The sequence below is a fragment of the Zea mays genome, chromosome 5 (assembly GCF_902167145.1).
Source record: "Zea mays cultivar B73 chromosome 5, Zm-B73-REFERENCE-NAM-5.0, whole genome shotgun sequence".
Lineage (NCBI taxonomy): Eukaryota > Viridiplantae > Streptophyta > Magnoliopsida > Poales > Poaceae > Zea > Zea mays.
Window position 1 is genome coordinate 2,224,310 of NC_050100.1, and position 15,831 is coordinate 2,240,140.

At 48.6% G+C, this 15,831-nt stretch overlaps 1 protein-coding gene across 2 annotated transcripts; it reads left to right on the plus strand.

The window, feature by feature from the left end:
• The first annotated feature begins 1,435 nt into the window (after positions 1-1,435).
• LOC100193526 (RNA helicase3) lies at positions 1,436-15,829 on the plus strand. Of its 2 annotated transcripts, none has more exons than XM_008682930.3 (10): positions 1,436-1,889; positions 2,391-2,524; positions 2,610-3,021; positions 3,920-4,018; positions 11,178-11,402; positions 11,954-12,331; positions 12,679-12,822; positions 14,049-14,144; positions 14,717-15,045; positions 15,410-15,829. In XM_008682930.3, exons 1-10 carry the CDS (start codon positions 1,545-1,547, stop codon positions 15,480-15,482), a joined length of 2,235 nt encoding a protein of 744 aa, XP_008681152.1. In that variant the 5' UTR covers positions 1,436-1,544; the 3' UTR covers positions 15,483-15,829. The 2 variants fall into 2 exon arrangements, with proteins under 2 accessions (XP_008681152.1, NP_001345753.1); NM_001358824.1 differs by having other exon boundaries at positions 1,520-1,889; positions 15,407-15,812.
• Positions 15,830-15,831: the final 2 nt, after the last annotated feature.

The window sequence follows — 15,831 nt, forward strand, 5'->3', positions numbered from 1 at the left end:
GAGGCTGGGCTCGGGGCTGTCCTCCTGTCCGAGACGAGCTCGGGCGGGCGGAATTTGCCTTTCGGTGAAGGGGGCCCTCGGGCGAGTCGAGGATCTCTTACGAGTGCAGCCTTTGCTCGAGGATGGGCTCGGGCGAGGCAGAATTTGCCTTTCGGTGAAGGGGGCCCTCGAGCTAGTCGAGGATCTCTTACGAGTGCAGCCTTTGCCTGAGGATGGGCTCGGGTGAGACGTAGTTTTGAGCGACCGACGAGTGGGGTATCGAGCGAATCGTGATTCAACCATGTTTGACATCGGGGAACGTGTGCTTATGATTTCTTGGTAATCAGATGTTAGGTATGCTTAGGGGCCCAATCTAAGTATCCCTAATTATGACACCCGACACATAAGAAAGCCCACCATTCCTGGTGATGGAGACGAGGAGGAGATAGGGTTGTCTTTAACGGTCGATGCTCCCCCCTCGTCTACTTAAACAGCTATAGGAACCCTTCATAAGGTGGCCTCCAATCGCTCCCCTCTCGTGGCTTCCCCTGACAAGATCTAGTGTCGAGGACACCCCCATGACTTCTACAATGTCCCCCTCCGGCGCCCTCTCATGAGGGAGAGAAGGGATGGGCACCTTGCGGAGGGGGGGCTATAATCTCTCCCTTCCGCAAATCAATCCATTTAATTGTGAAATTAACCATTTTTAAGTTTAATTAACTGATAATAATATGTATTACGGTACTACAAATATGTATTACGGTACTACAAACAGGCCCGGGCTCTTCTCTTTGCTCGCCTACAGCAGCTGACACCTTACTGAACCTATCCGCTGTGGTGCTGCAATAGCTGGCGCACAAGTGCGTCGAGGATGGCGGCGTCCCAGCGTTGCTGCTCCTACCTCGGCGCCGGTGGAGGTCGTGTGCCTCGAGCAACCACCGTCGTTGACCAAGTGGATCGAGTTGGCTTCCTGGAATCGTTTTGTTGTTTTCCCTTGGATATGTTTTGTTGTTTTTTCATTTGATTAATGTTTGTTTATATTTAGAACCGGGAAATAAATTATTAAGAGCTAGTTTGATAATTTATTTTTTAAGAGATTTTTATTTTCTAAAAATTATTTTTTTAAAAAAAGGAAGTTGCCAAACTAGTTTTAATTGTAGAATTCGTTTTGAAAAGAAAGAGTTGGTAGCTGTGATAGCCGGAAGAAAATAAACCGTTTATCAAATAGGTAGTTTGGAGAAATGACTAATTGTACGACACGACTAGAGACTATAGGGTCATGTCTAGATTGGTGCTTATACATATTTGCAGTCACGTACAACATCTAACGATAGCTTTAGGACTGATTTGGTAATAATAAATTCCAATTTACTGGTCACATTTGGCTATCGCGAGTTCGCGACACTGTCGCCCCCCACTCCCATCCCAATCGTGGCGAGCTGACCAAAACCCCTCTCAAACCCTCGCCCACCCCGAGCCTGTATAAAAAGCTCTGCGTTCCTCCACCCTCTGAACGCCATCCGTTCCATTTCTTATCCCCTCCCAGTCCCAGCCATCGCCTCCCGATGGCGTCCCTCGTCACGCTCCCCGCCATCGCCTTCTCTAACCCCGCCACAGCCTCCGGCGCTGTCCGCCTACGCGCCGCGGCCTTCCGCTGCTGGGCGCTCCGGCGGCGCGGGTGGGCGGTGGCGGCTGCCGTGGCCTCGCCCAACTCCGTGCTCAGCGAGCACGCCTTCAAGCGGCTCCAGCTCGGAAGTGACGACGAGGACGAAGAAGGGCCGTACGGGAGCGACGCCGACGAGGGGTTCCAGGGGGACGAGGAGGAGCTCGCCATTGCCAGGCTCGGCCTGCCCGACGAGCTCGTCGCCACGCTCGAGAAGCGCGGGATTACGCACCTGTTCCCCATACAGGTGAATGAACTACTGCTCTCTCTCTCTATCTCTCTCTTTATCTCTCTCTCTCTCAATTTACTTGTCTCGCTTGCTTCTAACTGCGCGGCTAGTTCAATTTGCGGTTGTCCGGAGGAGATGGGGAGGGGGCCGACTGGGTGTTCAATTTGGAGAATTGGGTTAAATTCGCGGCGCAGACCTTGCGTGTTGCCCAAATTTTGAGGCGCTTGTTTTCAGGCAGGATGAGAGGAGCGTGGCTAATTTAGTGCAATGGTGACTTTAGGACCGTTGTGTATTCTGAGTGGATTAGTCCTTACTGACCACAGCCTACTACTAGCAGTGCTTATCCGTACACTCAGTATCAAATTAGTGGGCCTGCACTTGAGCTTATGGCTGGAGCCACTGCCCACTAGCCAGATAAATTAGCTGCACTTTCAGTTGCATGCTGCTACGTGTCACATGTTTTTACTGAGGGCCTTACTTATTGTTGTATTTTGCTCATTTGTCGTCTCCTCCCTCCAGAGGGCTGTGTTGATTCCCGCTCTTGGGGGCCGTGACCTGATTGCTAGAGCAAAGACCGGAACCGGAAAGACACTTGCCTTTGGTATTCCCATGATCAAGCAATTAATGGAGCAAGACGATGGTCGGAGTACAAGGTACCCATTCATCTTTCTATACCGCTTTCACTGGAGTCGGTTGATAATTACAGGCACATTGACTGCCCCCTTTACCTTTCTGCAGGCGAGGTCGTACTCCTCGGGTTCTGGTTCTAGCACCTACCAGAGAGTTAGCCAAACAAGTCGAGAAGGAAATAAAGGAATCAGCACCCAAGCTTGGCACGGTGTGTGTTTATGGCGGTGTCTCGTATAATGTCCAGCAGAATGCACTCTCGCGTGGTGTCGATGTTGTTGTTGGCACACCTGGGCGCATAATTGATTTGATAAATGGCGGAAGCCTCCAGTTGGGAGAAGTTCAGTATTTAGTCCTGGATGAAGCTGACCAAATGCTTGCAGTGGGGTTTGAGGAAGATGTGGAAACAATATTACAACAGCTTCCTGCGGACAGGCAAAGCATGCTGTTCTCTGCGACGATGCCTAGCTGGGTGAAGAAACTATCCAGGCGGTACTTGAACAATCCTTTGACGATTGACTTGGTATGGCTTCCAGTCTTCCACTGTTGTTTGCCATTATTTACCCTGTTCGTTTGTTACACAGTTGAACAAAGATAAATTATGTCATCCAGTAGATACTATTGTATGAGAGCATTCTTTACATGTGATTGCAGACATCATTTTTAACTTGATCATAGTTTATGGTCATGGTGCATGCTATTTGATAAATATTCTGTCCTAAAAAGTTGGACAAGAAACCCATGTTGTTTCTGCTGCGCAATGTGCCAGCTGAAAATATTGGGTTTAATTCTTGTTCATGGCATAGAGACAAACCACAATAAGTTAGCTAATAGCCATTTCCTTTTTCACGAAACTCTCCAAAGGAGTAAAGGATAAATTTTACTGTTAATATATACTATCTGTTTTATTGTTTGTGCAATTCTGACTAGCACTTTGTTAGGACACAATTTATTCATGCTAATACCAACTCCAGCAACGCCCTGTACTCGGCTACACATTCGTATTCTGCACGCCCGAAGCCACTATTCTGCCCTCCAGCAGACTCTGTAAACCACCGTGCAAAATGGGCGTGCATTTTTCCATTCCGTATTCCTACGGTGTCTCTCTCCTCTCCACACAAGTTAAAAACTGGGGTATTTAAGAAGCGGGACCCAACTGTCATTGAGAGGGATGGGGATGCGGATATGTAGTCTGTTGGACGACCGTGCAAAATACGGAGCCTGTTGTCACGTAAAATAAGGATGCGGAGAGGGATTCTGCTGGAGTTGGTCTCAGAGTGTTCTTGAGCTGTTAATTGCACTTTCACTTGAAGGCCCATGTTGATTCGTTGTGAGATGTTTGTGTCAACTGTGTCTGGCTATGGTTTACTATTCCCTATCTTTATGTAATAATACACTATTGTGTCTCTTCATGTGTTAAGGTTGGTGATCAAGATGAAAAACTTGCTGAAGGAATCAAACTTCATGCCATCCCACTCACAGCGACGTCAAAGCGCACCATTCTTAGTGATCTAATTACGGTATGTTCATGCTGCTCATGAAATTCTTAGCTGCTTTTTCCTCCCCTCTTCTCACCTTTTGGTTCTCCTTGGTTAATGGTAAATGGTGCAGGCAGCAGGTAGCGCACATGTTTTATTTGAATCAACATAAACACAAACACATAGGTTTATCTTTTACTCTTGCCAGTATGATTACTTCACCATGAATATCATTTCTGATTTCCTTGAATACTTTGGTGTTTAGCAGTTACAAGTTACATTTAGTGACTCCTAACTCAGCAGGGGTTCAAACTGCAAATGGTTGCTGCTTCTGAAACTGGGTGTTGGCTCTTAGTGTTTTCAAAAAGGATTCGTGCCATTTGTTTTCTTATAGTTTCTGATGCTGGCAAATTAGGACTTCGATAATCATGGATTCATGTTGCTGTTGTTCCCATCAATATTGTGTTGGTATTTAGTTTCACCATTTCACTTTTCATGATGGAGCCTGTCGGAGTTCAGTTGTTTTCTCTCTAATACAAAGATAGTGTAGGAGGACGATCGCGGGACGGATGGCTCCTCGGCTCTCCGCCTCCCCCTCCCTCCTCCTCTGCCCCGGCGCCCGCCCCCTCCCCTCCCTTCCCACCAGCCTCTCGCCGGCGCCCACTCCGGGTCCGGCGACCACCTCCCCTCCCCCCGTGGCGCCGGGTTCCCCCTCTTCCTTGTCTTCTCTGGCTCGTCCCTTCGTACCGGCTGGCCGGTCCAAGGTGCAACGGTGGGCGGAGGCGAGTCCGGTCTCTCTGGAGACAGTTCCAGCGGACGTCTCTGGTGAGGTCGCCGGTCCTCCCGTGCGACGATCGTTCAAGGAGGTGGCCCTGCTTCCGCCTCCGCGTGTTGTTAGGCCGGTGCCTCGGCGGGAGCCTCACTGCCCGGTGATCAGGGTGGTTGCTCGCCCTCTCTCTCCCAGGAGAGCGCCGAGGCCCTCCCCTGACGCTGAGGGATGGGTCGAGGTTCGTCCTCGACGACATCTTCGCAGGCCTCCGCCTCCCCGTCGATCGATCCCTCAGGATCTCCGGGGAAGGTGTTTCAACTGCATGGCTATCTCCCACAAGGCGGCTGAGTGTTGGTGCCCGGTGCGCTGCTTCGCCTGCAGGTCCTTGGGACACCGCGCTGCTTCGTGCCATGCTCGCCTCGACCGGGCGCCTCTCTGCAGGAATTCTACGTCGGTCTGGGATCGTCTCGGGCAGTTGCTGGTCGATGCCAAGCCTTGTTCTGTTAAGGTTTGGAGGGAGGTCCCCTCGCGTGGCGAGATGGTCGAGGGTGCCGGGGCGCCGGTTCAGGCGCAGGGAGGCGCGAAGAGGCGACGCCACCGCACGAGGGGAAGAAGGTCTAACCCATCCCCGTTGGTTCCTGAGCCATCTGTTCAGGATCTTCAAGCTCCGATGCCCGCCGAGGATCAAGCCCCCCTTCTGTCCCAGGTTGAAGATGATGCGTCCGCCCCTCGTGGTTGCGTGCTGGAGCGTTCGGTTGCGCTTGGCAGAGAGGAGTTCAGATTGCAGCGCTGTGCCTTGTTTGTCGTGGTCACCGGTTCGCGACCTCAGGTGACTTTGGAAGTTTTCGCAGCAGAGGTTGCGGCTGGGTTTGGTTTGAATGAAGGCTCCTTCTCAGTGCACCGTTCTTCCCCAGAAGATTTTGTCTTGGTTCTGGACTCTGAGCACAAAGCAAATGAGGTGTACAACAATGGTTCGGTGTTCAATTCTCCCTCTGGTTCGTTCAAGTTTATTCGATGGTCTAGGCTGGCTCACGCCGAGGCGGTTTCGTTCCCCTCTTTGGTCATGGTTGAGTTTGGAGGAATTCCTGTGCACGCATGGGAGCTGGCTACGGTGCAAAATCTGCTGCGAGATTTCTGCTCTGAGGTGGAACTTCTTCCCGACTCAGTCAATCGGCTCGACTTTTCTTCGTTCAAGGTTTTCGGATGGTGCCGCCGGCCGCAGCTCATTCCAGTCTCGTTTGAGCTCCTCATCCCGGAGCGGGTGATGAGTTCGGGAGGCCCTCCGGCGGTGAGACGCCTGCTGTCCTATCCGGTGACGGCCTCTGTATCTCGTGTTCCCCAGGCGGATGCTACTGTTTCGCCTTCATTGCCTTCGTCCCCAACGTCTGATGGTGGTGGTCGGGAGGCAGATTCTCGCCGGCGCAGGCTGCATGGGGGTGTGCTGGAGAGGCTTGGCGCTTCAACTTCAGTGGGGCCTCAGTCCGGCTGGAGGCCCGTGCATGAGCGGCTTGGCCACATTCCTACGCTTGGACGACACGTGGACTCCAGCCAGGGGCCTTTGCATGGCGGTGTGCATGGTGGTGGCGGCTCGTTTTCTGCGACCGCTCGTGTTGGACAGGAGGAGTGTGGGCTGGGCAACATTGATGGTGTTGGTTTCTTTCGAGGAGACGTTCTGTTGCCTGAGGTGGTGGCTGCAGTCGGGGTTCAGCCTTTGGATGTTGGTGGGCCGGACGCTGTTTCACCTTCGGGGGGGGGCCCGTCTTGGGCTCTCGCGACCTGCTCACTGCTTTTGAGGGTGTCGTTGTCCCTCCGCCGTCTGTCGGTGTTCCTTCTTCTGTTGCGGCGGACGCCGGCCGGATCCCTGATTTGGATGGTCCCCTCTCGCCCTCCCATGCTGGTGGTGGTGGGGACTTCGCATCTTCGCCGGCCGTGGGGGAGTCGCCGGGGCTCGGCTCCAGTGTCCCCTTGCCCGATGACGGGTCTGGGGATCCTCATTTGTCGCCAGCTGCGCCTCCGGCGGAATTGGGCGGGATGAGGTCGCCCATGGATGTGTTGCCTCCAGGCATGAGGGTTTGGACCCGTCCGCCAATTACCTACATCCGTAGAAGGCGAGGGACGGATGCTTCCCGTGTGCTCTCGCCTGCGCAGGCGGGTTTCATTGAAAGAATGTCAAAGTCTGTTGAGTCCATTCTTGGTGTTCCTCAGAAGCGGCAACATCGTTCCAGGCCCCGGGCTGGCTGCACCTTCCCTCGCCGCAGCAGGCGTCTTGCCGGGGCTGGAGTGGAGAAGCTGCCAGTCCCTCAGCGTGTTCAGAAGGGCAGGTTGCGGATTGTGGAGGAGCTGGGTCTTCTGCAGGCTGATCATGACGATGTGTTGTCTCCAAGTGTTCTCGATGATTATGCTAAGGTTTTTGTTAAGCGGCCCTCAGATCTGTAGCTCAACGCCTTGGCGCTGCTTCTCAACATGTCCATCCCTGAGAATTTGTTGGGGGAGCCTTCTTCGGCGATGGTCTAAGCCTTGGTCCTTTTTGGTCGTGGTTTTTTGTTTTCTCAATGGATCCTTCAAAAATTCTTTGCTGGAATGTGCGGGGCCTTAATAGTTCGGCCCGGCAAGATGTGGTTCGATGTTTAGTGGACAACGTCAAAGCGGATGTGATCTGTATTCAAGAAACTAAAATGTCGGATGTTACCAGGTGGCTGGTTTGTCGTTGTTTGGGTTCAGACTTTGGCAATTTCGTTTTCTCTCCCTCGAATGGCGCAAGTGGAGGTATTCTGGTTGCTTGGAGGAGTCATGTAACTTCTCTTGGGTCAAGGATTGATGGTCACTGTGTTTCGGTGAATTTTCGGCTGGCTGATGGCGCGTCCTGGTGGCTGTCTTGTGTGTATGCTCCCCAGGGTATTGCTGAAAAAATTGAATTCCTGCATGGGCTTACGACTGTTAGAACTCACTGCCTGGGTCCGTGGCTAGTGATCGGTGATTTCAACATGATCCTAAGTAACGAGGATAAAAACAATTCCAACCTTGATCGAAATATGATGGGGAGATTCAGAAGATGGAAGGATGATTTGGCTCTTCTTGAAATTCCCTTGACTGGTCGCAAATACACTTGGTCAAATGGACAGAGCAACCCCACCTTGGTTCGTCTGGATAGGATGTTCTGTTCTGCGGACTGGGAGGCTCTATTTCCGGATTGTTTGCTTCAGAGTACAACTTCTCAAGATTCAGACCATTGCCCTCTTCTGCTAGGTTTGCAGGATGTCAATAGAGCAAAAGGGCGTTTTTTCTTCCAGGCTTTCTGGGTTAAGTTGGAAGGTTTTCATGACACTGTTGATCAGGCTTGGTGCTCGGTGGCGCCAGGTCCCTGTCCTCTGGTCACTCTCTCCAGGAAGTTGCAGGCTACGTCTAGGGCTTTGCAGAGTTGGAGTGCAAAAAAAGTGGGTTGTTTGAAGCTTCAGCTTGAGATGGCTTGGGAACTCCTTCACATGTTTGAGATGGCTCAGGAGCATCGAGTTCTGTCACCTGCTGAAGACTGGTTCCGGTGTGCTTTGAAGAAGCGCATTCTTGCGCTTTCCTCCTGGTCTAGATCAGTGGCGCGGCTTCGGTCTCGTGTTACTTGGTTGAAAGATGGAGACGCCAATACATCACTCTTTCATGCCCAGGCGAGATGCAGGAAGAAGAGGAATTTTATTGCCTCTCTAACTTCCACCGAGGGCGAGGTATGGACTTCTCATGATGACAAGGCAATAGCCCTTTTTGACTTCTATGATGGTTTGCTTGGTACTGCTATTCAGAGAGATGCCTCTATTGACCTTGATGAGCTAGGGTTGCAATCTTTTGATCTTGATGGCTTGAATGTGCATTTCTCGGAGGATGAAGTTTGGGACACGGTTAAATCAACCCCGTCTGATAAAGCCCCGGGGCCGGATGGTTTCACGGGTCGATTCTATAAATCTTGCTGGTCTGTTATCAGGCTTGATGTGATGGCGGCGATCTCATGTGTCTGGGATTGCAATTTTAGAAATCTTGGGCTGCTTAATTCTGCGTTCATTACCCTATTGCCGAAGATTGATGGTGCAGCCCTTGTGAAGGATTTTCGTCCGATCAGCCTCATACATAGCTTCGCCAAGCTGGTAACAAAGTTGATGGCAAATAGGCTGGCTGTGCATTTGAATGCAATGGTTTCGCCTAATCAGACAGCTTTTATCAAAAAAAGATTCATTCTTAACAATTTCATGTTGGTCCAACGCACTGCTAGGTTTCTCCACCAACAAAGGCAGGCTCGTATCCTCTTCAAGCTGGACATTTCCAAGGCTTTTGACTCGGTTTCATGGCCGTTTCTCATTGAGGTTTTGAGGAAGATGGGGTTCGGACAGATTTGGTGTGATGTTGTTAGTGGGCTGCTGGCTACCTCCTCCACTAGAATCTTGCTGAATGGTGTTCCTAGGGAGATCATTGCGCACCAAAGGGGTCTAAGGCAAGGCGATCCACTCTCTCCTATGTTGTTTATTTTGGTCATGGATGCTCTAAATCTGCTCATTCAGAAGGCTTCCGATGAAGGGTTACTCCAGCGTCTTTCGTCTGGAGCTTTGCATCACAGGCTTTCTCTTTATGCGGATGACGCTGTGGTTTTCCTTAGGCATGTGGCTTCAGACATAAATATAATCCTAGAGATCCTTCGACTTTTTGGGGAAGCTTCGGGGCTCAAGACTAATGTCCAGAAAAGTAGTGTGTTCCCCATTCGTTGTACCGAGGATGATTTGGTGCGGGTCCGAGATTGTCTACCATGTCCCTTGTCGGATTTCCCTTGTCAGTATCTTGGTTTACCTCTGTCTTTGGGAAAGCTTTCAAAGGTTCAGTTGCAGGCTTTGGTGGACAAAGCAGCTAATGTGCTTCCGGGTTGGAAGGCCGACCTTATGACAAAAGCGGGTCGTGCTGTGTATGTTCAGTCGGTTCTCACAGCGAAAATGATCTATGCTGCCATGGCTTTGGACCTTCCTAGCTGGACTGTTAAAGCTATTGACAAGATAAGAAGGGGCTTCCTTTGGAAAGGAAGAAGACAAGCCAATGGGGGTCACTGTTTGGTGGCGTGGGGCAAGGTTACTAGGCCTAAGGGCTTGGGTGGGCTTGGGATCACTGATCTGCGGCTGTTGAGCGTGGCTCTTCGGGCTAGGTGGCCCTGGCTCTAGAGAACCGACCACTCTAAACCTTGGTCGGTCCTCCCTGTTCAGGCTTGTGGAACGGTGCAGGCTTTGATTAATATTGCAGTTGTGTCTGAGTTGGGTGATGGAAATGATATCCTTTTTTGGAAGGATCGGTGGCTGAATGGTAGATGCATCGGAGAGGTGGCACCTGAGGTTCTTGAGCATGTTCCTAGGCGTATTGCTTCCAAAAGGCTGGTTAAAGATGCTCTGACTGACCTAAATTGGGTGGCTGACATAAGGGGTGCGCTTTCAGTTAGGGCGCTTGCGCAAGTTCTAGGCCTTTGTGACCTGCTGGAGGGTCTTGTCCTTCAGCCTGGTATTCCAGATAGGCATATTTGGAAATTCAATGCTTCTGGGGACTACTCTTCTAGTTCAGCCTACAAAGTTCTTCTCCTTGGAGCGGTTGATTTTGGCCCGGCTGAGCGGATTTGGAAGTCTTGGGCTCCGGGTAAATGCAAATTTTTTCTGTGGCTCGTGGAACATAATAGATGCTGGACAGCTGACAGGTTGGCTTTGAGGGGGCTGGACCACCCCATCTGCTGTCCGCTCTGTGACCAGGCCGATGAGACAATTAATCATTTGCTGGTTGAGTGCAGTTTTGCAAAGCAGTTTTGGTTTCTTCTCCTTCGGTCGGGGGACTTCCAGGTGCTCTGTCCTTCTACAGGGGATAGCTGTTTTGATTCTTGGTGGGAGAAGAGTGCTGAGATGGTGGGCAAGCCTTTGTCGAAGGGTTTCAACTCGCTGGTCATTTTGGGTGCGTGGTCCATTTGGAAGCATAGAAATAGGTGTGTGTTTGATGGCTGTAGCCCGAGTGTTGTGATCGCCCTCTCGGCTGCAAGGGAAGAGATGTTGTGCTGGCGTTTGGCTGGCGCTAAAGCTCTCTCTTCTTTCCATCTAGAGGAGTTGGTTTAAGAGTGGTGTATTTGGTGGTGTGTGTCTGTAAGTCTGCTGTTCGTGTTTTTGGGGTTTCACCCCTTTTCTCTTCTTAATACAAAAATACGCAGATCTCCTGCGTATTCAAGAAAAAAAATGATGGAGCCTGTCTCTTGGAATCTGAAATTTTATAAGATCATGAATGTCATAGTTGATACTGTTATGTCGGTGTATAATTTTACCTTGTTCTGATTGAGAACACAATTTTATTCATGTATCACTTTCACATATCTATCACATGAGATAAGGTTTTTTTGATCAATCAATGTCAATGCTAATCCATATATTTTATTGTCAGGTTTATGCAAAGGGTGGGAAAACCATTGTTTTCACTCGCACAAAGAAAGATGCAGATGAGGTATCATTGGCACTGACAACCAGTATTGCTTCTGAGGCACTTCATGGTGATATTTCACAGCATCAGCGTGAAAGGACACTAAATGGATTTCGTCAAGGGAAATTTACTGTTCTAGTAGCTACAGATGTTGCGGCCCGCGGTCTTGATATACCAAATGTTGATTTGGTGGGTTTACAATCCTCTTCACTTCACCTGATTCTAGATACTGTAATTCTGTAAAAACACCTTTACAAACATGTATTAACTCATTAATATGGAACTGCGATGGTTAGCTGAACTATGTATAACAACTTCTGCTTACCAAATTGTTGTCACACGTTCTTCTAGAGAAGATAATCAGTGAATTTAAGACTCTTATATTATAGCACTAAACAAGGTAATATATCTTCAAACAATGTACTTAGCTTTCTTTTTACCTGGCCATTTAGGAATTCAGCAGTGAAGGTTTTGCTCTTGCCACTAAACAAATTCAAGTGTTATTCTGTATTTTGGTTTGGCATGCATTGGGTTTCATACCGTAGCATCATCACTTCTCATCACATTGGTATGTCTGATAGTATCCCTATCTGATGCATTGGGCTGGTTAATTTTGTGATTTACTTGATATTGTTTTTATCACTTCATATTAACTTTAAGTGCATATTTGCACTATGTTATTTGAAATGAACTGTAGGTATACAGTCTCCAAATATTGAGAGCTTCTTTTTTGCATGCAGATTATCCATTACGAATTGCCAAACGATCCAGAAACTTTTGTCCATCGTTCTGGACGCACTGGACGTGCTGGGAAAGCAGGAACTGCAATCTTGATGTTTACCAGCAGCCAGAAAAGGACAGTTATGTCACTTGAGCGTGATGTTGGTTGCAAGTTTGAGTTTATAAGCCCTCCGTCCATAGAAGAAGTGCTGGAGTCATCTGCTGAGCATGTCATTGCTACATTGCGAGGGGTGCACCCAGAGTCAACTCAATACTTTCTTGGAGCAGCTGAGAAATTAACAGAAGAACTAGGACCTCATGCCCTTGCTTCTGCACTGGCACATCTGAGTGGATTTTCTCAGCCACCTTCTTCACGTTCTCTGATCAGTTATGAGCAGGTAAGAAGTGACACAACAAAATTACATATGCATTGTTCTATATTATACCTAGCATAGAGGTCTACTTTCCACAGTTAAGTAAGCATACTTTACATCTGTTCTGCCATCGTTTTGAATATTTCATCCAGTTATTTCTGGCTTCCGTTTTCTAGATTTGAAAATTATATGGTTGATGCTATATGACTGTTAATACCAACACTAGCACTTTTTTTCCTATTATGAATTTGTAACATCATCAAGATCCATCTAGAAAAGCTCCATAGCTTTTGTTGTGCATTTGTCTTTTCTTGTAGTTTTGTTCTTAAGGAAGACACTCTCAGATGGTTTCTTTCTCGTTTAAAATGCAGGGATGGGTGACATTGCAACTAACTAGAGAACCGGGATATGGCAGAGGCTTCTTTTCTCCTAGATCTGTTACTGGTTTTCTATCTGATGTTTGTTCAGCTGCTGCAGATGAAGTTGGCAAAATATACATAACAGCAGATGAGAATGTGAGTTTTTGCCTGATTATATTCATGGTTTAAAAGGTGTCGCCTAGGCGTCCAGGCGCCCAAATCTGCTAGGCGTCGGCGCCGCCTTGGCGTGCAAGGCGTCCGAGGCGTCGGTTATGACTGCCAGGCGTGTGCCTTATGCCCAGAGAAATCTGGCGGCGGGCTTTCTTTTCTGGTGCGTGGGCTTCCTTGTCTGGTGCGGGAATAGAAAAGGTAGGGATAAATAGAAAAAGGAAGGGAGAGATTAGAGAAGGTAAGAGGCGTCCATGACCGTGAGACAGCCGCACGCGTCCTTCTGGTCTGGCAGCGACACCTCTACCTGCTGCAATCTCCTGTCTACACTGCTTCAATCTACATTGCTTCAATCTACCTGCTGCAATCTACTGTCTCCTCTCAAGTCTTAACTCTTAACCCACTGCTTTCTCTCCTCTTATCTTCCCAATCCCTGCAAGTAAGGCGTCGCCTAGGCGTCAAGGTGGTGGCTGGGCGTGTAGTTACGCCTTGCCGCCTTTAAAACCATGATTATATTAAATTGTTCCCCATTGCAATTGTAAAGATAGCATCTCTTGCTACTTCCTTTGCATGCATATCTTCACCGCAATGCGCATTGGATCTAGTTCGAGTGCATGGCACTAACGAGATGATTTTCTTGTATAAAAACCACCTTTTTTCTGCATGTCTACACTACACTCTGTGTGTCTATTCACTTTGGTTTGTTCTTGCCCTTCGTTAGTGTAAAAAACTTGGCGTGATTTTCTATCGGATTTTGACTACAATCATGAAATGGAAGTCTTTTATGTCGTGGTGTCAATTAGTGACAAAGCATATTGGGCGTGTTTGGTTCGTGACCTGGCCTGGGCGTGCCGGCCAGGCAGATGGATTCAGCCACCAGGCGCTCAAAATCGACGGCCTGGGAAGCTGCTTGCCGCAGGCAGATTTACCAGGGTCACAACCAAACAAGCCCATTGTGCCACAGTTTGTAGGATACACCTTTATCTGGTTACGGCTATGCTGGTTGGGGTTATTTTTTAAATCCTATGGATCACAAATTTGTTTGGATGTGGTATGTGGAACAATTAATTGTACTGATATTTGTCTACAATTTGCAAAAAAGGAAATTTTATGCATAATAATGAACTAAGACTGTAGTGTGGAATATATTTTATGCTATTTCCATTATCCTGATAAATTTTCACTGTTGGTTTATGCATTGCTGATCATATCAGGTCCAAGGAGCAGTCTTCGATTTACCTGAGGAAATTGCAAAGGACCTGCTTACTATGGAGGTCCCCCCGGGAAACACATTAACCAAAATTTCGAAGGTAATCTTTTTGCCGCTCATCTTCTTAAGTTAGTCGTGGACAATTCGTGTCATGAAAATATACACAGGTGTTTATCATGGTTGGCTTATCATGCCATACATTACAGCATGTGCTAAAACTGCTGGCTGAGATGAAGACGAGTCAGAACACTAGTCTCTCACTATTTTGCTCTTTCTTCTGCTGTATTTATCTCCAACCAAGCCTGCTTGAATTGCAATGATCTTATAGTGCGTAATATTTACAGTCTTAGGGCTTGTTCGTTTGTCCAGGAATGGACATGGAATCGTTCCAGCTAAGGCCCTGTTCGGTTGTTCCGGATTGGAGCCCCGGATTAATTCCTAGCCGGATTACTTCTCTAATTTATATAGATTTTGATGAGCTGGAATGAATCCTGGCTCATTCCGGTACAACCGAACTGGCCCTAAGCAAAACTTATATAATTTAGAGAAGAAATCCAGCTAGGAATTGTTCCAGACCTCCGTTCCGTGAAAACCGAACGGCACTTTATTCTGAAGGTGATTTTGGTTTTCTGGGAGTCAGTGGTAACTGTTGATTTTTTTTCCTGCTTCCAGCTGCCTGCGTTGCAAGATGATAGTCCTGCTACTGATAGCTATGGTCGCTTTTCAAACGACCGAGGTTCCAGGAACAGGCGTTCCAGGGGTGGAGGTGCTTCAAGAGGCCGGGGTGGTTGGGACACCGACAGTGAGGACCGATACCGGCGTGGTGGCAGGAGCTTGAGGTCTGACAACGATAGTTGGTCAGATGATGACTGGTCAGGCGGTGGGAGAAAATCAAACCGTTCCTCCTCATCCTTTGGTGGCCGCTCATCATCCTACGGCAGCCGTGGCTCACCATCACCATCCTTCGGTGTCCGCTCATCATCCTTGGGCGGTAGGGAGAGGTAATCTTGACAATATTTCCCGACACAGCATAGCAAGGTTAGCATTAGAAATTCTAGGTGCGTGCTGCCCAGGTCTTGGTTCTTCTTAGGCATAAGCGATCTGGTATTTTCCTTCATCAAGCTTTGGTATCCATTAGTAAAGCAGTATATGTATGGAAACCTAATTTTCTATAATAAAAACGGTGACAGGTGAAGTAGTCTGCTTAGCCTACTAGATGCTCCTACAGCCCATTCTTTGCATCCTTGAATCATGATCAGAGATTACCTTATTTTCAGAAGAAAATAAGTCAACTACCACACTACAAACAAACGTGTATTTCTGTTGCTAAGGCTGGTAGTCTCTCCCCTTGTTTGCTTGCAGCAGCAGAAGCTTCAGTGGCGCTTGTTTCAACTGCGGCGAATCCGGTCACCGTGCATCGGACTGCCCAAACAAGTAGATGGCGCATTCTTCCCTGCCCAAGCAAGTAGACAGCTCGAGCATCAGGACGCACGCAGAGCGAAAACCCAAGCGCGCCCCTGATCGACCAGTATACTACGCCTGACAGCCAGCTACAGTTTTTGTGTGGCTGTCTCGTCAGGACTGAAGATTTTGGCATGCTGATTCCAGTTATTTAGATCCAGAGGAGTCCTTACTCTACAGGGATATGTTGAGTCTCAGTAGAATTGTGTAACCAGTAACCACACACACGAACAATGGCGGAGGACTAAAATATAAAATCATAGCTGGCATATTGAACACGTAACATATATTGCAGTTGGCATGGCTCTTTTCTTTTCCTTCCAATT